The sequence below is a fragment of the Chinchilla lanigera genome, unplaced genomic scaffold (genome assembly GCF_000276665.1).
Source record: "Chinchilla lanigera isolate Chin_1 unplaced genomic scaffold, ChiLan1.0 scaffold00060, whole genome shotgun sequence".
Classification (NCBI taxonomy): Eukaryota; Metazoa; Chordata; class Mammalia; order Rodentia; family Chinchillidae; genus Chinchilla; species Chinchilla lanigera.
This window is the reverse complement of record NW_004955461.1, coordinates 7,786,852-7,811,506: the sequence shown is the minus strand read 5'-3', so window position 1 is coordinate 7,811,506 and position 24,655 is coordinate 7,786,852. Positions and strand designations below refer to the sequence as shown.

Below are 24,655 nucleotides of genomic sequence, written 5' to 3'. Positions count from 1 at the left end.
AACAGAGGAGACAGAGCTTTTGCAGAGGGGGCCCTGGGGTACTCTGGTGCTGTAGCTTTGTGAAGTGATGGTGCCATCCTCTCTGGGCCTCCCCCTGCCTCCTGGTGGGGCCCTTCTCCATTTCCTCCCTCCTTCCTTTTTCTGGATGCCCTTTCTGGCCAGAAAGACCTGCTGCCTAGAACTCTGGGCTCCCTGTGTACTTGGAACATCCTCATAGCATACGCAGCCCACCTGACAGGCCTCTGTGTGCTCTCTCCCCAGGAGCAGGACATCGAGACCTTACATGGCTCCCTGCACATCACCTTATGTGGGACCCCCAAGGGCAACCGGCCTGTCATCCTCACATACCATGACATCGGCATGAACCGTGAGTTCCCTGGAGCCCCGGGTCCCAGAGGCAGAGAGAAAAACCAGCTGGAAAGGGCTGGTCCCTTTTGGGATCTCTTGAAACTGTCCCAGTGCGGATTCTTGCTGTAGTCTGGAGAAGCCAGAGATGTGCCATGTTGGGTGTGTCATCATGGAGTTGTGCAGCCACCAAAACAGGCATTTTAGAATATTTTACACAGAAAGAAATCCTGTACCCTTTGCTCTGATGTTGACCACTCATCTACTTTTTGCCTCTATGGATTTGTCTGTTGTAGACCTTTCCATAAATGGAATCATATAATATGTCAGCTTTTATAATTGGTTTCCTTTACAACTTTTCACTCTGCATCCATGCTGGACCCTGGGTCGGTCCTTCAAGCCCCACTCCACAGTACTATTCCATTGTAGGGTGCACCTCACTTTGTCCATCCACTCTCAAGCTCAAGGACCCTTGGGTTGTTTCCACTTTTTGGCTGTTATGAATAGTGCTGTATAACTATTTAGACACTAAATTCTTTTGTTTGTTTGTTTTTGTTTTTCTCTGGTACCGGGAACCGAACTCATGACCTTGCGCTTGCCAGGCAGGCGCTTTTGCCACTGAGCTAAATCCCCAGCCCCTAGACACTAAATTCTTAACTGCCTAGTGCCTTGGTTTTTACAAGGGGACTGGAATAGATCTACCTACTGCTAGAGACACCCAGAGTACAGGAGAGTCTTCCTGTGGTGAATCAGGAGGCACTTCTTCATGAACATGAGAATTGCCAGGCTAGAGGTCTGTGTTATTTACATTTTTCCTACACTTATTAATACCTTGAGTGGGGATGATGTCAGTGACCGGAAACCACTTTCATTCCCAACTTCTTGTATCTCACATCTTGCCTATCTGTCCCTTGTATGCACTACATACCAGTTCCCATGCTAGGTACTTTCTAGACTTTGTCCTGTGTCATTGGACTCTGGTGAGGAGCTGGAGTCAATCACGTAAAGTGGCTCCTCCTTACTATTTTAGAAAGGCCATTGTGAATTGCAGCAGATTAAATGCTGTAGTGAAAGACTCAGGGCTGTGGCTTAACACAATAGCTGCTTTTCCTTGCTTGTGTAAATTCAGTGAGTATTGAATGGTATTTATTCAGTGTGGTGATTCAGGGACCCAGGTACTTCTGCCATTTCCTGGCTCCTCACAGGCTTCTGTTGCTCCTCTGTATCTAAAAGGTTGATGGGAAAAGAGAGAAATGCAGAGGATTGGCTGCAGATATGTGGAGAAAATGGTGACATCACATCCTATTGGTCAAAACCCAGTCATGTGACTGTCACTAGTTACCAGGGAACCTGGAAAACGTAGTCCAGTGGTTTGCACAGGAGGAAAAGGTGAAAGATTTGGTGACCAACAACTGGCCATTCTTGCCTCAGGCCCTCCACAAGTGGCAGATTTATCTAGGACATTCTTAGGTGGTTCATGCTTTATCTCCCATGTTCCTCCTTGTTTGAAAACTTTCTGTACTTTGGCCAATACCCCAGATATGATGGCCTAGGGGACCTAGTGAGAGAGTGGAAACAGACCACCCATCCACAAGTCAGCCAAGGCTGGGAAGGGGCGGGAGCTAGACTGGGAGTCCTCCCAGCACCAGTGCAAAACCAATCAATGTGCGTGGCCACACAGCCACCCAACACCCACTGTTTCCTCGCCTAACTTCTTTCTCACCCTCTCCTGGCCTGTTCTCCAGACAAAACCTGCTACAACCCCCTCTTCAACTCTGAGGACATGCAAGAGATCACACAGCACTTTGCTGTGTGCCACGTGGATGCCCCCGGGCAGCAGGATGGTGCTCCCTCCTTCCCAGCAGGGTAAGAGTGACGTGGTTACTTGTGCTGCAGGAGCCATGCAAGGGGAGATGAGGTGGGGAGGCACCAAGCTCACTTTAAAAAGTGTTTCTTAATTAGGGTAAAATTTTACTATTTCATATAATTTAGCATCTTAACCACTTTGAAGCTTACTGTTCTGGTTCTCTGGCATTAAGTGAGTTCAGACATTGCTGTGGAGCCATCTCCTGGATGTCTTAATCACCCTCCCCCACCACTGAAACCGCACTCATTAAACTCTCCTCTCTGGTGAGGCTGGCTTTATGACAGGTGCGTTCTGCCTGTGCAGGAGCGATAGAAGAGAGAGCCTTGGAGGAGAAAAGCTTCAGAAATTTAGAAGAAAGAGAGGGAGGGAGATAACACCACTATTGCACCTACTACAGGCCAGGCTTCAGTATTTTTATGTCAATGTCATTGTCATCTACTTGATAACTGGTGCTGCTGGCTCCATTTCCTAGAGGAAGTTGAGACACAAGGGTTTCACCACCTTGCTCAAGGGTACGCAGCTGGAAGTGGGGAGTGGGCTTTTGCTTCACTCTGCTGCTGACTCTAAGACTGATGTCCCTTTGGAGCATGAGGCTGCCTTGCTCCCACGTGTGTATTTCCTTGTCTTCAGTGTGGATGATGTGGCATTTCCATTTCCCACAGGCAGCTGTGATGAGGGCAGCCTATTGACCCCAGCAGCACTGCCTGGGGGAGCAGCCTTCAGAGATGCCCCCAGCATGCCCACGCTGCAGTGCACCAGGCCAGGCGGGCTGTCCCTGGGTGTACAGGCTTCCAGGAGGGCCCTTGGCTCTTTTATAGCTGGATATTTTTTTTTGGAGTCATTCTTAATTATTAACCTTTATCAGTGAAGGAAGGAAGGGACATTCAACCGCAGGAGGCCAGAAGCAGAGGTAATGAGCTTATTAAAACAGTGTGATAGAGTTAACAGTTAACCAGAAGCTAAAGCCCTGGAGTCCATCAGTAAGTCAGTCCTGGCTGGGACCAAATGTTTGAAAGACTCAGAGTGGAACAGAAGCTCTTAGTTCCCACTGCCTGGCCTCAGGAATTTTAACTCCCTTATCTAGGGAGCAGGATGCAGGCTAATGCAGCCAGGTAACCCAGGGTGCAGTGGTGGGAGCCAGTGTTGGACGGAGCTTGGCTTGCTCCTGCCCTGGAGCCAGGCTTGAGGGTCTCCCAGGCCCTGTAAGGGTGACATCCCTCAATCCTGAGGCTGAGTCAACAGGGTGGGGAGTCAGGACCCCTGGCTCATGCCTCGGCTCTGCAGTCTGCTCCTTGCGCAGGAATTGATCCCTCCTTGCCATGCAACTGGCCCTGGGTTGGGGAGAGCAGAGGAGCCCCTGAAGGTAGGTGGCTCCCCAGTACCACACATGGGGAGCTGCTGGCTAGGCACTGAGCCCTGGGTACTTTGAAGGAGCCTGACATTTTGGCCCCTTCTCTCCTCAGGCTCTCTTCAGATTGGTAGAGTCATAATATCCAGCTCTTCCTGGCTCTTTCCAGGGCTTCTGCTCATGCTGATCCCTTCCTCTGCTTCCTCCTTGGGCTTCCACACCCCGCAGCGTCACTTCCTCTAAAAGACCTTCCTGACCCCTTGGGCAGAACCATCTCCCTTTTGTGGTGTCCCCTCTCAGTCCCCTGGTGTCACTTCCTAGCCTCTATCATGGTCATGTTCACTCATTTCTGCTGACCTACCAGCCTGCTCCTGATCTGAACCACGTCTGCAGGGCCACTTGGTTCCCTCTTCAAGAGCCTGCGTGCATGGGGCCATAGTTTCTGTGTTGATGCAATTCAGGGTCCTGTTTCCTGTCCCTGAGGTCAGATTGTGAAATGCATCCAGGTCCGGAATCAGGCTTAAGGGTCTCCCAGGCCCTGCAAGGGTGACATCTTTCAATTCTGGGGTTGGTTCAGCAGGGCAGGAATCAGGACCCCTGGCTAGTGCCTCTGCGACTGCCATCGCCATCCTAGCCCCGCAGCCAGAGAGAAGACAGCTGCGCCATCCTCTGAGGTCTTGTATAGCCACATGACTCATTCTCAGCCTCAGTGGTGTTTATGAACTTGGTGCTGGGGAGCCATAGCAGCCTCACAGTCTGTATGAGACTTGAATGAGCTTTGAATCCCTTCATGGGGGCCTCTTCCACGGGGCCTTGAGCAGCGGCAGCAGTGGATCCACAGTCACTTTATAAAATGGAGGAGGGGATTAGGATGTGAGTGGCCCCGTGCAGCAGATGAGCAGGGTGAGCTAGTGTTTCTGTGTGCTGTGCTCGTGTTCCTGTTTCTATGTGCAACATAGCGTAGAAGGGCCAGGCTGGGCAGTCAGGGGCAGGGCATGCCAGTCTGCATCGCCTGTGTTGATGGGGACCCGACCTCTCACTGGCTGCTTCTCCATGTCTTCCCAGGTACATGTACCCCTCCATGGATCAGCTGGCTGAGATGCTTCCTGGAGTCCTTCGTCAGTTTGGGTAAGTATGCGGGACAGGTGGCTTCTGGCCTCCCTGTCTCCTGGCTGTCACCAGGCTGGTCCCTGGTTCACAGATTAGGGTTTAAGGATGGGGCCAGAGGAGATCACCGCAGTGTGCTCCCTGCCCCCTGCCCTTCCCAACCCTCGCTCCATGTTCCTCCCCAACTTCAGCGTTTCTTCTTAAGTGGCCACGTCATGTGATGGCAGCCACCCCTACCCTGTCTTCACCTTGTTGTTCCTCAATCCCCTTCCTTCCTCATGGGATGTTCTGGAATAGAGCTGCCAATACCTCAGCTCTTCCCTTCAGACCCTCAGTTCGCCTCTGGATTGAACCCAGAGCCTTTGAGTTGAATTACATCCCCAGCCCATTTTTATTTTTTATTTTGAGAAAGCGCCTTGCAGATTCACTAAGTTGCCCAGGCTGGGTTCAAACTCGCTGTCCTCCTGCCTCAGTCCCATGGAGCCTTTCCCATTAGGCAGATAACTCCTCACAGTTCTGGCCTGGTTGATTCAATTCCAAGACTGAAAATTAAATTACAGCTTGGGAGTGGGAAGAAGCGATTCCTTAATGGGCCTTCCTGTAAAAAGCAGGAATTAAGAGCTCTGGCAGCAGGGCAAGGAAAGTGAGGAGAAGGCCGAGTTCCTCCAAGGTCAAGGTCTCTGGTCCATGCTGAGTCGCATAGGCCGGGGGTTGTCCAGGGCATGAGCAGCTTCGTGCTCCGCTTAGCCTAGCTTGTCACCCACGCAGTGAGGAGCAAGGCAGATGTGGCGGGACGAGGCAAGGTGCGAGTTCTAGTGTCTCCCCGTGACGTGACTTCTCCATTCCTTCCAGGCTGAAGAGTGTCATCGGCATGGGCACAGGCGCTGGCGCCTATATCCTCACCCGCTTTGCTGTAAGTTCAAAATTGCATTTAGAGATCTGAAAAAGCATCTAGAAGCCCAAAAGAGGAAAAGCAAGGAGCGCTTCCATTTCCTGAGGGAGAGCAGGCTGGGAGCCCCAGTGACGTGTGCCCACAGCAGCCTGCGGGAGTGGGCACAAGTGTGTGCAAATGTGTGTGGCATGTGTTCCCATGCTCATGTGCCCGCAGCTTTGCCTTCTCCCTCACTAAAATATAGCACTGGACACACTGTCTGACCCAGCCTGGCCCTCGGCAGTCAGGGTGGACAGCTTTGTCACAGCTGGTTTTTATGCTCTTGAACCCTGATGATTCCAAATTCAACTCAGAAACCTGTGTTGTTCAATGACACGGTCGTTGCTGTTCTCACAGTGGACCCTAGTCGGAGGCTTCAGGTTCTTTGTTTCTTACCAGACTTCGCTCTGAATGCCAGAGCACTCACTGCATTCAGCTGCAGTGTTGTGATGCGCTGGTCAGGTTTGTGCGTTGCTGCAGGTTAGGGATGCCGAGTGCATGCTCTGGCCCAGCATTTCCGCTCAGAGCAGATGAATAAAAGGTTACAGCTGCATCCTAGGGGTCTCTGTGTTTCCTGGAAGTAACAAAGCAGCATCGAGCATGTGTGCACCCATCTAATTGTGCAGGGGATGAGGTGGATCCATGAGACAGCTGGGGAGGACAGCTGAGGCCCAGCAAGGCGGCAGAGCTTGCTCCGGGCAGGTCTCCAGAGTGTGCTCCTTGCTGTTCCTCCTGTGCTTCCTCATTCTGCTCTCTGGAGGCGCTTTGAAGGATCTGGAAGCCCAGTGTTGCATGGTGGAGTTTGGAGGTCTTCATGACCTTGAGCATGGTGGCCCACTGTGGCCCCACCCTGGCCCTTTTTCTGTTCTTCTCCCAAGTTTCCCTGTGATGGGAAGTTCCTAGGGTTTCGCATTCCTGTCTGTCTGTGCATCTGACCTTGTGTCTCCAACCCCAGCTGAACAACCCTGAGATGGTAGAAGGCCTCGTCCTCATCAACGTGAACCCTTGTGCAGAAGGCTGGATGGACTGGGCTGCTACCAAGGTGAGGCCAGGGGCAGGGTCCTTGCGTGTGGATGTGGATCGAGGGACAGGCACACAGCCCTGGGGCTCCCCTTGGCTCCACTCCTCCTTTACTCCTACTGCCCAGCCCAGTAAACAAAGCATCTTTCCTCTGTTCCACTGTAGGCTGCTCAGAATGTTTAGGTGAGATTTTGCTGCTTACACCACTGATGTCACAGGGATCACTTAGATTCCTGAGTATTTTCTGGGTGTCTACCATGTGCTGGACTTGTCCCTGAATACTGATGATCTCATTGAGTAAAACCCCATGAGATGAATAGGACAAAAGTCTCTCAGGAATCCTCACGTTGCTGATGAAAAATGAGTATGTTTTCAGTCCTGACTATGCCGCTGAGTTACCATAGTAACTAGCTCCCATGTTTGGGAGTTGCCTCGTCTGCCCTAGTTCCAGGCCGTATTGCTCTTTGTTACTCATTCCCACAGTCAGCCTAAGAGGTGGGGCTTTTTCTGAGCTTTACGCAGAGGAAGAAACCGAGGCTAAGGAAGCTGTCCAGGGTCACACAAAGATGGGCAACAAAACTGGACTAGACACACATCACTTTGACTCCAATGTCCATGGGCCTGTCTACCACTGGCTCTGGGCGGTTCTTCCTGGGTCAGAGACGGGCTACAGGGCAAAGAGCCTAGCTGCTGAGGAGGCACTGCCCAGCCGGGCTCCCGGGGCTCCTTGTTTATCTTTATAAATGATTATTATTTCTATTTTAATTTTTTTTCCCATCAACGCCCAGTGTTTGCCAAGGGGGCGGGAATCATTCCATTGGAAATAGGATGAAGCCTTTCAGGGTGGGGTGATCCAGCATCTCCTAGTGAATATGTTTTCTCCTGTTGGAAACAGCTGTGAGGGTGGAGGGCTTGGGGCACCACACCCACCCCTGCCCATCCCTGTTGTGGCACTCTGCTGTGTTCCTCCTTCGAGTGTTCCCCCCCAGAACCTGGAGCCCTGGCCTCCTGCCCACATGACATTCAGGAGCAGAGCACACTCCCCGTTTTTATTTGCTTTTCCAGCAAAGGAAGTGACATTCCAATCGGCCAGTTTGGCTCCTGAACAGATGTTCTGAACCAGGCATGGAGGGCTGGGGACACTGGCCCCTGGCTGCAGTGGAGCCTGAGGCATGCTGGGACTATATCTGTACCACGTCCTTGCTCTCCAGCCCAGCTGTGGAAAAAGACACCTGTGTGTCAGGCACAGGCATCAGATACTGTGACACCTATAGCATCCTCATGCAATCATCACCATGGCCCGTGACTCTGAAATTCTTGTCACCTGCAGTTACAGTGAGAGATCTGAGGCCCAGATGTCTCCTCTGGCCCAGTGCCACCCAACTGGGAGGTGGCAGTCAAGGGCCAGCCCCAGGCCCTACACCAAGAGCTTCTCCTGCACCAGTGCCAATTGATGCTGAAGTCAGTCAGCACATATTTCCGGAATTTGTGCTACAAAGAGCTCTTTTAGTGCACTTATGGAACTCCTATTACATATAGGCATTTATGCTGCTCCTGCTGTATACATAGGCTTGTTGGGGAGAAAGGGAGTAAGATAAAGTCATTAATGAATTTCATCAGTCCATAGGTATGTAGAAGGGAAACCGGCTTGAAGGGAGAAAGCTGCATGATGCATGAGGAGCTGCTGAGGGCTAAGCAGCCCCCGGGTGTGCACTGGGGGAGCTGAGGGCATTTAGAAGAGGGGTGCTGGGCCTCTCTGCTGAGGAACCGGGAGCTGTTGGAGTGGGTAAGCCAGGGGCCAGCTGGGTCTTGGTGCAGCCCAACCTGCCTTGCAACTCCTGGGCAGGGCCTCTGAGGAGGGAGACTTGGACCGAGACCCAGGCCAACCTGCCTGGGTGCGGGTGCCACAGGGGCCAGAGGCAGGAATGAGATCCCATTGAGGCAGGTCAGGTCCTCAGCTTTCCATCTCTGCAACCGATATGTGAAATCCTCACCTTTGCATTAGGAAAGGGTTATTTGGACTCACACTTTTGCAGGTTCCTATCCCTGCTCAGTTGGCTGTGTGCCATGGGCCTGTGGTGAAGGCAGCTCATCATGATGGGAACATGTGGCAGGCTAAAGCTGCTCACCTCATGGCTGGATAACAAAGTACAAACAGAAGTGACCAGGGTCCCACAGTCCCCTTGACCTGAAGACCTCCTGCTAGGCCTCATCTCCTAAGGCGTGCGCCGCCTCCCCAAAGTGCCGAGCTGGGAACCCAGGCTCTAACATATGGGCCCATTTGGGACATTCCAGATGCAAGCTCCAGCAGGGGTGTCCTCCAGAATGAAAGCCGGGGGCACAGAATGCCACTTTATCCCCAGGCAGTGGGGGTTGGCTGAGCTTGGCTCCCGGTGGTGGATCCTGGTTTCCGATACACTGGCTCTCTTCCCCGCAGATCTCTGGATGGACCCAGGCCCTGCCAGACATGGTGATGTCACACCTCTTTGGGAAGGTGAGTGGCCAACCTGGCACTGGGGTGTTCAGACCTTGTGGCTAACTGTGGTGCTTAGCAGGGAGTCTTGTGATTAGGGGGAGATGAACAAGACACAGTCAAGGGGGGGTCCTGTGCTGATGCCTGTGACACTGTGATAGGCTAGCAAGCCATTCACTCTGCCTTCTCCCTAAACATAGGTCCTCTTATTGAAGTCCAACACCTTGCACGTACTTTGACATAATTCGGTATATATCTGTAAAACCATCGCTAAAATCAAGATAATGGATATCTCCAGCACCCCCAAAGCTTCCTTGTACTCCTTGAGAATGCTCCCTTCTTCCTTCCTAGATACCTTCTGTGCTTCTTTCTGCTACTGCAGATCTCTTTGTAATTCCCAGTTTGAATATAAGGGCCTTGTGCAGTGTTCCTCTTTTTGGTCTGGCTTCTCCCACTCAGCTTCATTATTTTGAGGTCCCTCTGCGCTGTTGAGGGTTAGCCATAGCTCACTCCATTTCAGAGCCGAGCAGTGTTCAGGGGATGCTGTATCACAACTTTTCTTGTTCACCTGTATGCAGACCATGGGCTGTTCTCCATTGTGGAGTGTACAGATAAGGTCTGCAGCAAACCCCTCCCTGGGGTGAGCTGTGTGCTAGGTGCTGTCCTCATGGAGCCTGCTCAGCCCTGTGAGCCGTGCGATAAGCACTATTTGCATTCCCACTTTTGCACAAGGAATGAGGCCAACGCAGGCTGAGTGACCTGTGTGAGGTCTCACTGCGGGGAGAAGGGTCGTAAGGATTTGCACCAAGTCTGGAGCCAGAGTCCATGATGGTAGCTGCTGCGAGGCGCTGGTGCCTGGGCCTCGGCTCTCACTGGCTCTGAGGTGGGCTGTGCTTTGCAGAGCTGTCTTACCGTAGGGCCCTCCCTAGGCTGCAGGGCCAAGACTCTGCATGCTCCTGACAAGCTCTGGCCATTTTCTCTGCCTTTCACATCTCACCTGGGGCGGAGAGAGATTTGCAAAAGTTCAGAGCCTGTTTCCTTGAAGGAGATGTCAGGGGTAGCCTTGAAAGTCTGACCTGACTGCATTCCAAGTTCTTGGAGGCTGGGTGGGCAGACAGTGAGGTCCTCTGGTGCCCCCAAGTTTCTGCAGTTGTGTTCTGGTTAGAAATCCCACGATGATTCCTCAGATTATTTTCCCTAACTTTTTTCGTAATAGCCAGTTGGTCTCCTTGCTGCTTTCGTGACCATGGGCTGTTTTGAGGCGGCTCACCCTTGTTGTTGGCTCTGTTTGCTACCTCCACCCCTCCTCCCGGTGTCCCTGATCACACCAGGTCTTTGTGAGCCTGCCACTGTACAGAGCGGAGACAAAGCAAGCTCAAACCACATTCTAAAAGGCCCCCAGAGAGCAGGCGGGCTGAGGTCGACCTGCACAAAGGCTCTGGGGGCCCTGTGGGAACTGAGCTCTCCACTTCCCAGCAGCTTCCTGTTGCTTGAGTCGGTTTTGGCTTTCAAGCATAAAAAACATCAACTTTCTCCATTAAAAAATAATTGCTGACATTCGTATCTGATTTGGGCTGTTGGCAAAGGATTTTTGTGTGTACAGCCTCCTTAATCCTGTCAACATCCTCTTTGTATGAGGGACCTGAGGCCCAGAGAGGTCGTAGGATTAACCCACAGAAGGGGTGGCAGTGGGGCTGGGCTATCCATCCAGCAGCCCTTAGCCTACTTGTGACACTGTACCCAGGAGGCAGAGCCGTGCCCTCTGGGTGGGGCTTCTCCCCGCTTCCCACTGACTGGCACATGCCAGTCTGCCTTGGGCACTGCCATGGTACTGTCCCCAAACTTTCATCATGCTCCGTGACTGATTGTGTTACTTCAGAGAGCCAGGCCCCAGCACCGTAAAGAGCATTCTCTCTGCAGGAGGAGATGCAGAATAACGTGGAAGTGGTGCACACCTACCGCCAGCACATCCTTAATGACATGAACCCTGGCAACCTGCACCTGTTTATCAATGCTTACAACAGGTAAGGGGCTAGCAGGGCAGGCAGGGATGGTGGCACTGGGAAGAGGTGTAGGCCCTAGGTTTGAGCGGCAGATTGGTAGGACAGGTGCCTGGCAAGACCACTGGTGTATCAGTGGCTCCTGGTGTTTTGTGACCGCAGAACTGGACAGGAATGGCTGTAGTTAGGCTCTGCCGGTGGACAGTGAGTAGGTGCACATACTTGTGGGGGACCACAAGGGACAGCGGCAGTAAGCAGAGCAGTGCAGCACTAGTGGGTGGGAGGGGTCCCAGGAAGCTGCCTGGAAATAGTCTCTCCTGAATTCAGAAAGGGATGGGCTCAGGGGGCCCCTGGTGTCAGCCCAAGCTTCTGGGATCCTGCAGTGAGCTCACTCAGCCTGCGGACATAGCTCTGCCACACTCCCCATAAGGAGAGGCGTGGGCCTCAGAGGGGTGGTCTGGCCCACCTGATAATAACTTGATATCCAGGTATGCTAGTGTTTAGCACAGGGTCTGATGGCCATTTCCTCTCACATCCTTTGGTGTCTTAGCGTGGGCAGCACTGCTGAGGTTCTTGATGTAGCTGAAGTAGACTCTGAAGTTGGTTGACTCCCGACTGCTTACCAAGAACAGGAAGGAATTCTGGGGCTGGCAAGTGAGGGTGCCTGGGAGCCTAGCAGTGACCCCAAACCCCACGCTCTACCTCATCTCATGGAGGGCACGAGCAGTTATACTGGGAAGAGGTGCTATTGCTACTGCAGTCATTTCCTACTGGGGAAGCAAAGACTCAGAGAGGTTTGGTGATCTCCCCATGGTCACAAAACCAGGAAGTAGTGGAGCCTGATTTGAATCCTGCTTGTCTGGCTGCACACTGTGTGCAAAGGGCATCTGTTGGCAACTCGCACACAGTGGAGGGGGTGATGCAGACGTGTAGGGGAAGGTGGTCCTCTTGCTGTGCAGTGGGAAGCCAATGCGGGCCTGCCCCAGAGCTGGAGGGAGCTCAGGCCTGAGTTTGCAGAAGATCTTCAGCTGCTGTGTGGAGACTGTGCATTGGGGGGTGTTGAGGGTGGACTTAGGTCAAGAGTGACGGCCCCAGGCCATTGCGAGGGAGGTCCATCGGTCATGTGGGGAGATGTACAAACACCAGGGAGATGTAAGCACCCTTTGTGGTGAAGGACCATTTGTATCCCTGCAATAAAACAACAATGACAATACATTTGGGACACAAGGAGGCAGGCTCTGCTGGAAGAGCATGGGTCTTGCTGTCCCCTCACACTTCAGGGACCCAGGGAGGCTGTGTCGTCCCACAAGCCATGCGAGCTGGCATGGAGCATGGATCTGGGTGACTCTCCATTATGGCCAGTGGTGGATCTCTGGGGTTGGCTCGGTGGGAGAAGAGGCTGCCCAGGGCAGTGTCTGCTGATGCCAATGATGTGCTTGTCACCTACAGCCGACGGGACCTGGAGATTGAGCGGCCCATGCCTGGAACCCACACCGTGACGCTGCAGTGAGTCGCTTGTCCTTCCCCACCCTGCAGCCTATGGCCTGCTGAGTGAGGCCAGGGGTGGGACACTGTGGGCTCTGAGAACTGAGAACTGGCCGTCTGCTGCCTGGGCCAGCACAGTCTGTCGGCCTCGGCATCCCTCACCCTGTGTGGGCTGCGCCCTTGCCTAGCTGGAGCCCTGGATCTGGGCGATGTGGGAGGAGGCGCACTGACCGCACCCTCGACCCTTTCTGCAGCTCCACTGGGTCTGGAGCTGCGTTAGGCTTCACTGCACAAAGCCTGGCTGTGACTGCTGTGCGAGGAAAAGGCCGTTGCTCGCACGACAGCTGAGCGTCCGCAGCCCGTGACCGTGTCCTTGTGGCTCCTCGAGCGCACTGTATTGTCTGACCCCTGTGAATCTGGCAGGCTGTGTCCTTTGTTGTTCGTGCCATTCTTGTCTCTCTTGATTACCGACAAAGTCCTGCTCACACTTCCCGGATGAGAGAGGGGCCTTCAAATAAAAACATCAGGCCCAGAAATTCTCTGACTGAAGTTCAGACTGAGGCGTCAGTGACTACCAGCCCATTCATCCCAAGAGCAAAGCAGATGAGGGAGGAGGGGGAGTGGTGTAGAAGGAGCCAGAATAGCTTTCCTGGGGTCCCATGGCAGCCTGGCAGGTGTGAGAGCCTCGGAATGAGCCCCTGGTGCCTTCTCGCCCACCAGGTGCCCCGCTCTGCTGGTGGTTGGGGACAACTCTCCTGCTGTGGACACCGTGGTAAGTGGAGGCAAAGGGCCGGGCCGCCCTGCCCCATCTGTGCAGATGATACTGTTAACCCCCACACTGGCGCAGCCACACCCAGCTGCCCGCCCCTGCCCTGCCCTTCCCCCCACAATCTGCCTCTGCCCCCTCCGGCTCTTCCTCAGCGGGCTCCCCTGGCCATGCTCAGCGCCTGCCTGGCCAGGAGACACCGCCCCTTCCCTCTGGGGGCCAGACGCATCTCCCCAGCTGGTTTGGTACCCGGTTGGCTGGGAGGGAGAGAGGCAGCCAGGAGGCAGAACTCTGTGGTTCATCTCCCCCTGTATGCAGTGGAGGCAGAGAGAGGAGACTGTTTTCGTGGCCTCCCCACATTGGGGAGATGGGTGACCTAGGGAGCGCTGATCAGAGCCCCAGATGGGGCTACAGAGTAGACTTTGCAGATGTTCATGTAGTAAAGACCTGTAGTGTCTTAAGGAACCATGAGTTTCTTGAGTGACTCACTAGAGATAATCATGGGATGCATCCCTAGAGACATACTGCTCGAGCCAAAGGGGATAACAGTTCTACTTTAGGCATTTGAAACATCAGAGATGAGTTACGGATAATCTGGTTAATTCTGGATGCCACTTGTAAGAGGGCACTTCAGAATGAAGACAGACACTACCTTGGTGGGAGTGACTTACCATAAAGAGCAGTTGTTGGAACTGAGGTTGTTAAACTGTATGGTTCTGACAGCAGCTGACAAAATAAGGCCATACATTTAGCAGACATTTCTGGAATACCCTCTACCTTCCAGCTTTATAACAACCTTTAGAAAAGAGATTCAGTTCTCATTTAATGCACAGGGAAACTGAGGCCCAGAGAAATTATATAACTCACCCAGGGCCACGCAGCTGGTCACAGCAGACCTGGGATTTAAAGCCACCTCTGCCTGGCCCAGGAGCCCAGACTCTTTCCTCTGTGCCGAGGGAAGATCGCGGTTTCTGGTGCCAGTGCAGAGCAGGAGGGAAAGGCATGGAACTAACAGCTCTGCCCCTGCCCAGGTGGAGTGCAACTCGAAACTGGACCCCACGAAGACCACTCTGCTCAAGGTATGGGGTGAGCGCGGACGGTGGGCTTTGGTTTGCAGAAAGGCTGAGGTGCTGTGCGAAACTGGGCTCTTCCAGATGCAGGCAGAGCGGGTGGTCGGAGCTGGTGGAAGTAAGGGTTCACGTCTCTGTTTACAAACCCTGGCTAGGCGCTGGCTGCAGCTCAAGGCTGCAGAGATGAGTGATTCCCTCTCTAGGGTACTGGAGCTTATGGGCTGCTGGCCGTAGGGATCAGAAGGGCTGGACTGGGAGTGCTTGGCAAGGGCTCTGTGTCCCCAGGCTAAGGCCAGCATGCCTGCCAAGGGGCTCCAGCTATCCATGACAGCAAGCACCAGGCAGAGACCAGAGCACTGAGGCACTGCAGTGACCACAGAGCTAAAACAGCCAGCACCAAGCTTTTGGACTTCCGGCCTCCAGCACCAGGAGGGAGTGATTGCTGTTGTCTAAGCCACTAAGGCTGCAGGACTTCGTTATGGCGGTCCCTAAAGTTCAGCACTGAGAAGGCCCGAAGCCTAATCTTCCAGTCTCACAATCTCCTTTTGAAAGAATCTTAGAAAATGCATACCCTCCTTCTGCCCAAGGCTGCGGTCAGCCTGCACTTCCCCGGGGACAGTGTGTTCCTCTGTGTCTCCAGAGAATTCATTTTTTCTCTCTTTCTTTCCTTCTTTCTTCCTTCCTTCCTGCCTTCCTGCCTTTCTCTCTGTCTCTCTGTCTCTCTATCTCTCTCTCTCTCTTTCTTTTTCTTTCTTTCGTGCTGCTGGGGATGGAACTCAAGGCCTTCACACTGAACTATATCCCCAGCCCTTTTTATTTTTTTATTTTGAGAGAAGGTCTCACTAACTCACCAAGTTTGGGCTGGGCTCAAACAGGCAGTCTGTCTGCCTCAACCTCCCAGAGCGTTAAGATTTTGGGTGTGTGCCACCAACGCCTCTCTTCCCTTTTCTTTTATGGAAGTCAGTCATCAGATTTAGGGCCCACACTAATCTAGGCCTCCATTTTGACGACACCTGTAATGATCCGCTTTATTTCCAGTGAAGGTCTCCTTCAAGGTACCTGGAGCAGGAGCTGTGGTATGCTTGTTAGGGGGACACAGTTCACCCCATGGCCAAGAGTAGGTGGCCTCAGGTAGTCAGACAGCTGGTTTGATAACATCCAGTATCAGGTCCAGCTTCTGCCCGGGTCTCCCCAGATCCTACCAGGGCACCACCCAGCCCTGCTGAGTTGCATCCATGCTTAGAGCTTTGCCTGCATCCTTACAGAGCTGGAGGCTGCTGCTTCTGACCACATCCCTGTGGCTAGTGCTAAGGAGAAGGCCTTGAGCCCCTTGGGCTGTAAGATGGACACACCACACACCTTCTTCCTGGGCCTCCAGCCCTGTGTCCTTCTAGCCCCTCACCCCTTCCAGTGCTTCCTGGCCCCCTTCAGGATAAACACATGCACACACATGCCTGAATTGACTCCAGATAGATGGCAATGGCTTTAGTTTTGTGATTTAATAAAAACTTGGAAAGTCCCAGCATTTGCTAAGGACAGTCAGTGAGGAGCCCTATCAGGCCTGGACCCTTCCATCCACCAACTTCCTCTTGAGGGATTTCCAAAGAGAATAAGCAAACAGGGCCTTCTACATGGAAGCTTTGCAGGTCAGACAGATTCTAGCTACAATCTTGCATGTTTCTCTGGCTCTGTTTGGCCCAGTTTTTGCCTCTCAAATGGGACATTTGCATGCTCTTGGGGGAGGGCATGAAATGGCCTGTAAAGCCCAGCCCTGGGCTGACACTGTGGAAAGCTACAAGTAGATGTTGTCAGGGAGACAGTCTGACACTGAGATGCCCAACAGCAGCCTTGCTAGGTGGGGGAGGGGCGCCCCCCACCCACAGTTCACCTGTCACAGAGCAGGTCGCTGTGGCCCAGGGGTTAGGCACTAACCAGCTTCCCTCCCTCCTAGATGGCGGATTGTGGTGGCCTCCCACAGATCTCTCAGGTGAGTACCATCCACTCCCTGGTGGATGCCGCTCTGTGTGCCCCCAGTTACCTGCGTATGCCTCACTCCTTGCTGCTTCCCTATGACACCAGGTGATAGTTTGTGGGCATGTGAGGATTTACAAAATGTGCTTTCCCCCCAAGGCACACATGAGCCCCAGATAAGAACACATGGTAGAGTAGGTGGCCCTGGGGTTCACAGGCTTAAGGAAAGTGCCGAGTGGACACAGCTTGGTCACTGCAGATCAGAATGCAGGTCTCCCTAGGGACTGCAGGCTTCCACTGGAAACGGGACCCCCAGGACCTCAAGGCGGGATATGGAACCAAATCACATTTGCATGTGTGTGCGTGTGTGTGTGTTGCATCTGTGCATGTGTGTGCATACATGTCTGTGTGTACTGTGCACATAGATATATGTCAGTGATACAGCGCATTTGCGGCACCTGTCATAACTCACCTGTCATAATGCACCTCCCATAAACAGCCCACCCACCTATCAAATAGGTCTTTCCTCTATTTTCTTACCATTTTACATCAGAAGAGCTTTGAATGCTATCTTGAAATGGAATGTTCCATGAAGTGTTTGTCATCTTTTTCCCTCCAAACCCCGTCCCACCTCATTGCTTCTGTTCCCTACTTGAAATTAAAGCAGATCTCACACTGCCTGCGATTGAGGCTGTTTCTAAATGCCATGGCAGGAGTGAGCTGGCCCAGGCTTCCAGGAAACCGGTGGGGGAGGCCCAATTCCTATGCATGCTGCTGCTCCCTCCTTGAGCCCTCACAGGCTAGGGATATGTTAACAAACACCTGTCCCATCCTTGGTCACATTAGATCCTTGCAATTATTCTCAGAGGCAGGAAGAGCCAAGATTTGATCTCATTGTCATGGAAGAGGACACTGAGACTAGAATATGGGAGAGCTGACCCATGGGCACCCAGGGAAGCCCCATTGGGCCAGTGAGTCCCATTCTCAAGCCTGTCTTCCTGGTTCTGTCCCTTCTCTCTGAATCCCTGACGTGCTCCACTTGTCACTCTTTACATTGTCTAGAGGGCAGTTTTTGCATAACCAAATGTCATTTGCCTTCTTGTAGATTGGTGGGGATGTGGGGGGAGGGGGCCTCGGCCAGTGACTTCTCACTGTAGGAGAATGGGACCCAGGGCAATGGATATGAGCTCTGCAACTGATGGCAGATTGCAGGTGAGCTTGAGCATTCCTTCCTAGTCTAGGTTAAATGGACCATTTCAGAGGAAATGATCAGACCAAATGTGGTCTCAACATTCCCTCCTCATCTCAGTTAAAGTAACCAGTTAGTTAATCGAGCCTGTCTGTCCACCCAAGCATCCAGCCATCAGTTCTTTCCATCTTTTCCTGCTTTCATTTTCCTTTGCTCACCCAACTTTTCTTCTGCTATCAATCCTGTTTTATTTTTAGCCATCTAGTTATCTATGCAGAGTCTCACTCTTTCCTTCCTTCCTCCCACCTATCTTTTTTTTTTTGTATCCATTTATCCACTATCCATCATCCTTCTTCCCTCGCTCCTTCCTTCCTTCCTTCCGCCTATTCATTCATCCTTCTATTGAGGCTCACGGTGAATTACCTTGAGCATGTGGGTTCTGGGTTTGGAGGCCCTAGAACAAATCCACAGGAAGCACCCATGTTTAGCTGAGGATCTTGAGTGGGTAATATTACCCTCTGACTCTGTCTGCTGTGCCATGTACACACAGTAGCATAAATTTCACACTGTGCTTGGTGGGAGAAGATGAAATGATGCTGTGTTGTGGAGCCCTTGGTAGGCCGAGCAGCTCATGACGCTACTATGGCTCTTGTGTAGATGTGGGGAGCAGTGCTGTATCCAGCATGGTCCCCAGAAGCATTCAGCAATTAGTGTGACATTGCCCTGTCTTACAGGCCAGGAAACTAGTTCACATGGTCATGTGACTTATCCCAGTACCTACAGCTATGAAGTGACTTTGAACTCTTTCTCCCTGGCCAAAGCTAATGTTAGTCCTGTAATGGGCCCAGGGTTTTATCTGTCTTAGTTACTTTTCTCTCATTGCTGAGACAAAATACCTGATATCCAAAGTTAAATGGGCTCACAGTTTGTAAAGGTTCTGGTCCACAATCGGCTGGCTCCAAGGCAGGGTAGCTTGGCAGAGAAGAACAGTTCATAGCAGGCAGGATGTAGCAAAGCAACAGGAGACCTTAACATCTTTCTGCCCCTTTGACTGCTGGGATTAAGTTGGTGCCAGACCAATCAGAATCCCAGCATCTCACACTCTAGCTTCAGCCACCTGTGGAAAAGCCCCACCTATGACCACATGAGACTTTGGAAGGACATCTAGAAACAACTGTAACGTTATCTTTGCTTTTGTCTTCTACTATCAACACATGGCCTTTGCTCATCTCAGGCAAAGCTCCGGCATGAAGATGACCAAAGCCCCTACTGAGGTGGCCTGTGGCAATCTAGAACTCCCACTGCTGACTATACTTTCTCTCTTCTCTCTCACAGCCAGCCAAGCTCGCTGAGGCCTTCAAGTACTTCGTGCAGGGCATGGGATACAGTGAGTATGGTGTCTCCCAGCATGTGGTGGGCTGGGAAAGAGGGAGAAGGCAAATGCCATGCCCTAGTGGGGATTGGGTGAGAATTCTGTATCACACTGGCCAGTTTCCGAGTTCTGAACATTGAACAGGGCAGAGAAAGAAATGTTGCCATCATGCGCGACAATGATGGGAAGCATCTGAGAAATGCTTCTGTAGTCAGTTTCACAGTTAGGTGAACGTGATACGGTGTCTTGACAAAGCCCCAGGCAGCCATGAGGTCATTGGGCATCACTAAGCAGTATAGTCTTTTTTTTATGGAAAAAAAGGTAAAACAAAATTTCATAACAGAATAATAGGAGAATAACAATCATTAAATACATTACATTGCATATTGGTTTTTTCTTTTTGGCACTGGAACTCAAACTCGACCTCGTGCTTGCCAGGCAAGACACTGCGCTGCTGAGCTATATCCCTAACCCAACACTGCATATCAGAGTACAAGATATGGGCATAAAAATTTCTCCGATCGATATTAGCAAATCCCTTCCTTTTCAGTGAACTAAGAGACGCTAACTATCTTGAGTTTTTTTCCTTTTCCCTTCCTTCCTTTCTTCTTTCCCCCATCCTAGTTCCTTTTTTCTTTTGAACAATTTTCCCATTTTCCTTTTGAACTATTTCTTTCCTTTTGAGCAGTTTCTTCCCATTTCACAGTATGTTTTGTACACTTTAGACCTTATTTACTTTTTCAGTTTCTCACACCAGGGAGACACTACAATGTTTACATATGTAAGTCTGATTTATTTCACTTACAAGTATGGTCTCTAGTTGCATCCATTTACCTGTAAAGGTCTCCAGTTTATCCTTTTTCATGGCTGAGTACTACTCCTTTGTATAAAAACACTACATCTTTTTTTTAATCCGTTCTTCAGTCGATGGGCATTTGTGTTGTTTCCAAGATCTAGCTATGACAAATTGTGATAAGCAGTATAATGTTATGGCTCCATTGTCATATATACACACTCAGTCATTGACTGAAATGTCATTGTGTGGCACAGGCAAAGTTTGGTTGAACAGAAATTGCTTCACATCTGGAACTGTTTTAGGTTTAGGTGAGGACTATCCCTTTAAGTGCTTAAAAGACTATCCCTTTAAGATGGCAGACAACAAGCAATGAATGTCTGTTTAATTTGGATTGTATGCTTTCTTAAGAGCCTGCCCTTTGAACTGAAGATGATGAAGGTAGTGGTGGATGACTGATAAATCCTGTGTTCTTCACATTTGACCATCATAATAGTTTTACAAGATATTCTTGACCTCGCTGACACATGAGGACATTGTAACTTGGAGAGGTTTAGCAAGCTGAGAGAGGTGGTCTGTGGAATTTCTATGCTCTGCGTGAGTGGGTGATAAAGCTACTTAGACTCAAGACACTGCCAGTCTTTGCTAAATTATTAGATTCTGCAACAGATGGACAGATAAAAGCTTAATTCAGGAGCTTGCTACCCCTGCTTTATTTTTAGCTTTTGGGTAGTCACCCACATATAGCCACACTCCGAGTGGGGCACACAAGAGACAGTCTAAGCTCTTAGCCGAGGGGGAGCCCTGCCAGGGCTGGTGGCCATTAACGTGGCCCTCTCAGTTCTTCTTGCCCATGCTTAGAACTGTAATTCATGTGCCCTTCTTTGCCAGAAAGGCCTTGAACTTCTAATCTCAGTTTTTCCTGAAACCTTTCACCTCTGTAAGAGAGAACAGTGTATTTGACAAACCAGTGCAATTCTAAGCTCAGCCTCAGCCACGATTGGCTTCTAGTAGGGCCGGGAGCGAGGGAGTGTGATTTCCATGCTCGGCAGCATCCCTGTCCCCAGGTGCCCCCTGGCAGCCGAACACATTTGCTCACAGACCTCCTGCCCGTCTGCCTGCTTTCCCTGTGGGGACGGGGCAGGCAAAGGTCGAAAGCAGAGAGCCGCTGCGGCTCAGGCCTTGTTTACCTTGCAGGGCGTGAATCACGGCTCGTTTGCCTTGGATCTGACATGGATTTGGATTTCTGCTTCCACTGTGTATTCTGGGGAAGAAGGAAGTGAAAGCAAGGCCTTGCATTTTCCCTCAAATCAGCTTCTATTTCAGCACGCCCCCATCACACATAATTCAGCTTCTCACACCCAAAGCATCCTGCAGGTCTTAGAGAAGTAGCAGGTAGAGCTTAGGTCCCAGAGGGGTTGCCCAGAGGGGCAGAGAGGAACCATTCATCACCTGCTCACGATGATGGCCGTGTGACTGACCCTGTGTGTGTGTGCCTGGCATCGCTGGTGTTGGGGAAACTCCCAGATTTGGAGTGCAGAAGTACAGATTCAGGGAAAATATGTGAGCCACAGATGTGGGATTGATGATGATTCTTTCTCTGGATTCAATACTAGCTTTTTCAGGGGGGATTTACTATGTGGGAATATCTGCCATAGAAAACCAACCATCAGGCGACTGTGGACCCCTCTGTGGGCTCATCCATGTCGTCTGCTTTGGTGGCTGATGTGTGTTATTCAGCGCAGCCTTTGCAGACTACTTTAGCTGGGTGAGATTTTAGTCTTACTGCACTTCCGTGGCAAACTGTCACAAATGAGGTAGCTCAAAGCAAGAGGAACTCCTTGTACCTTTTAGGAGGCTGAAAGTGTGACATCAAGGTGTTGGCAGTGCTGTGCCCCCAGAAGGCTATAGGAAGATGCTTTTCTTGCCCCTTCCTGGCCTCTCCTGGAGGCAGCAATCAATCACTGGCCTCCCAAGCCTTGTAGCAGCCTTGCTTCAGTCTCTGCCTCCCTCTGCCCACCACCCTCTGCCCTATGTCTGTATCTCTGTCTTATTAAGGACGCCAGCCCTGGAATTATGGAGCACCCTAATCTACAATAGCCTCATCTTAGCTAATTATCTCTTCAAAGACCCTGTTGCTAAACAAGGTCATGTTCTGAGGTTCCGGGTGGGCATGAGTTCGGGACGGGACATAGTGCAATCCAGCAGAGGTGGGAAGGATCGTTAGTCATTCTGCTCATCAGCCACATGACTTCTGGGCACTTGAAGTCTTGGAGAAGATCTCAAAGGATGGCGAGCACCATTGCTAGTGTGGGGAGGCTGACAGGCTCTTTGAGGGAAACATAGACAACTAATGTCACTGCTGAACACTTGCCATGGGGCCCTTGTCTCCCACCTGTGAGGTGCAAGGGTCAGCCTGCCTGCCCTCGAACAACCTCCCTGCTCCATTGACATCTGCCAGCATGGGCAGTAGGCACGCTCATATGAGGAGTCATGTTATGTCCTTATTTCACAGATAGGGACATGGAGGCTCAGAGAGGCACTCTCCTAAAGTCACGTAGCTATGAAGCAAGTGGCAGAATTGAGTCTCACACCATGATTTGGGCTCAGGTCACTTGCTACAAGTCCTTCTCCCTTCTGGGCCTCACTATCCCACTGTGAGTGGACAGAGAAACAGGAACCTGTGGCTAGACTGCTGCAGGACTGAGATGGGGTAGGAAGGGCACTCTGCCAGGATAGGCCTGAAGGAAGGAAGGCAGTCAGGTGCGTATGATCTGTCCCTGGTAGCCATCTCCTGTCCCTTATATCCTGTCTTTTGTTTTTCCAGTGCCTTCCGCCAGCATGACCCGCCTGATGAGGTCCCGCACGGCCTCTGGCTCCAGCGCCACATCCCAAGAAGGGTCCCGCAGCCGCTCCCACACCAGCGAGGGCCCCCGCAGCCGCTCCCACACAAGTGAAGGACCCCGCAGCCGTTCCCACACCAGCGAGGGAGCCCACCTGGACATCACCCCCAACTCGGGAGCGAGCGGAAGCAACACTGGGCCCAAGTCCATGGAGGTGTCCTGCTAGGCAGCCTGTGCCAGCCACCCTGGACTCAGATCTCTGTAGCGGCCTCCCCTCCTGCCCTCCCTGCCCAGGCCTGCCACCCTGCGCTAACTCGGTATTAATCCAAAAGCTTATTTTGAGAGTGAACTCTGGCGATGATAGATTGGGTCTTTCCAAGGCCCCTTGTTGAACGAGGGTGAGGTGGCAGGGGACCAAAGGACAGAAGCAGCTCAGTGTCCTGTTTTCATTAACTAGTGGCCTGGTTGCCACTCTCTTACCTGCCCTCAGAGACACCAAACTGCCAAAAACAAGAAACACAGAGCAGTAAACACTTCCCCACCCTGGCCCGAGCATCCTGATGCACTGGCATCTTGCCAGCCACCTACTTCCTGTTTCCTGTCTGACTGAAGCCGAGCTGACTGGGTTCCTGGAAGTGAAACCATCTCTAACCAGGGAGGGCCAGAGCAGTGAACTGTGGGTACATCTTTTAAGTACATAAAACAGGAAGAGGGGAGAAAGGGGTAGAACTTAAGTGGAGGCTAGAAGTATTTGGAAAAACAAACCCAGGTAGTTCACTTTCTTCAAATCAGTTCTTAAATGTGGTGCATCTATGAGCTTTTGAGGGCCGGAGTACATGTGCCTGACATCCTTTAATGTACAGTGAAATCAGGCAGCATGCTCTGCCAGCTTTACAAAAAGATGGCTTTGGCAGACTTTGGTGTCACAGTATTCTCAGGCTTTAGCTCTGCTGTTGACCTCCTCCACCACCCCTACCTCCCACCCCACATCCTGAAGCGAGTGATTAGCTTTGTCCATGGGGAAGATCATTAGATCTATAGTTGCTTTCTTTGAAATGGAGGCAAACATTCCAGCCAGCTGTCCCAGGCCTTGATGAGTCTCCCTGCAGGGGAGCAGGCAAGGGGGCTGGGAATGGGATTTGGATGACCTGGCTAAGTGGTTTCCATGGAATCCAGTGTAATGATTTCAGTGGGCCCCACCCTTTTCCCCAGGAATCTTGTATGATTAAGTTAGATCCAGTCTCCCCTTGTTCACTTCTGAGGTTGACTTTGAACTTGATAGCTCAGTGTCTCTGACCCAAGACTATGATGGGGTTTTCAGAGAGAACTTTCTGGTCTAACGAGGGATGGGAATTTATGCGGGTCATGGGCTGAGAAAATGTGGGTTCTGGGATCTCTGTTCCATGGGGATGCCTTTCCCTGGGCTGCCTTCCTGCCCCTCTAACCTCCTGCTGACCGGGCTGCACCACTGACACTCCTGAACGATGCCTGCGCAGCTGTCGAGTTCCTGTACTACTGCCTTCTGATTTCCACTTTGGCTAACCTTGGATTTTCTTAGAGCGATTTTGATCAGAGTGAATCGAACATTTGTGCATCAGCCACTGGGGTTTGGTGATTCCCAGGACCCTAGAGTTGGTAGAAGGAAGTAGTCATGCCATCTAGGTGGCCGAGAGGCAATAATTCAGTTTACCTGCCTGTCATCACCTTGGAGGCGTCCTCTGACCTTGTGCCAAAAAGATCAGGGACCCAGGAGAGAGCGGCTGAGTGCGGACCAGAAGCTATTGTACAAGTCTTTCCAGAGGAGTTTCTTAATGAGATATTTGTATTTATTTCCAGACCAATAAATTTGTAACTTTGCAGTGCCTTGTTTCCTTTTCCTCTATCCGAGGGATGGTGTGGAGACACCAAGGTTTGGGAATGGGTCTCTGAATGAGAGCATTGCTTGTCCTGGACACCCACGGCCCTCACCACTGGATTTTTTTTTTTTTTTTAAATAAAAGGAGGAAAATATTAACAGATAGACAACATTTTACAAAATAGCAAAGGAGCAGTACAGACAGTACGGAGTTACAAAC

The 24,655-nt window shown here is 51.6% G+C and overlaps 1 protein-coding gene across 2 annotated transcripts in view; it reads left to right on the top strand.

Moving 5' to 3' along the window:
• Positions 1-24,439, top strand: part of Ndrg1 (N-myc downstream regulated 1) — a 49,313-nt gene extending 24,874 nt beyond the window's left edge. For both annotated transcript variants that reach the window (XM_005398027.2, XM_013521347.1), the window contains 13 exons: positions 262-367; positions 2,091-2,211; positions 4,626-4,688; positions 5,520-5,580; positions 6,554-6,640; positions 9,056-9,112; positions 11,012-11,115; positions 12,541-12,597; positions 13,297-13,348; positions 14,374-14,421; positions 16,364-16,399; positions 18,908-18,959; positions 22,565-24,439. In XM_005398027.2, the coding sequence (XP_005398084.1) occupies positions 262-367; positions 2,091-2,211; positions 4,626-4,688; positions 5,520-5,580; positions 6,554-6,640; positions 9,056-9,112; positions 11,012-11,115; positions 12,541-12,597; positions 13,297-13,348; positions 14,374-14,421; positions 16,364-16,399; positions 18,908-18,959; positions 22,565-22,806 (1,086 nt within the window). In that variant the 3' untranslated portion in view covers positions 22,807-24,439. The remainder of the gene's footprint in view (positions 1-261; positions 368-2,090; positions 2,212-4,625; positions 4,689-5,519; positions 5,581-6,553; positions 6,641-9,055; positions 9,113-11,011; positions 11,116-12,540; positions 12,598-13,296; positions 13,349-14,373; positions 14,422-16,363; positions 16,400-18,907; positions 18,960-22,564) is intronic.
• Positions 24,440-24,655: the final 216 nt, after the last annotated feature.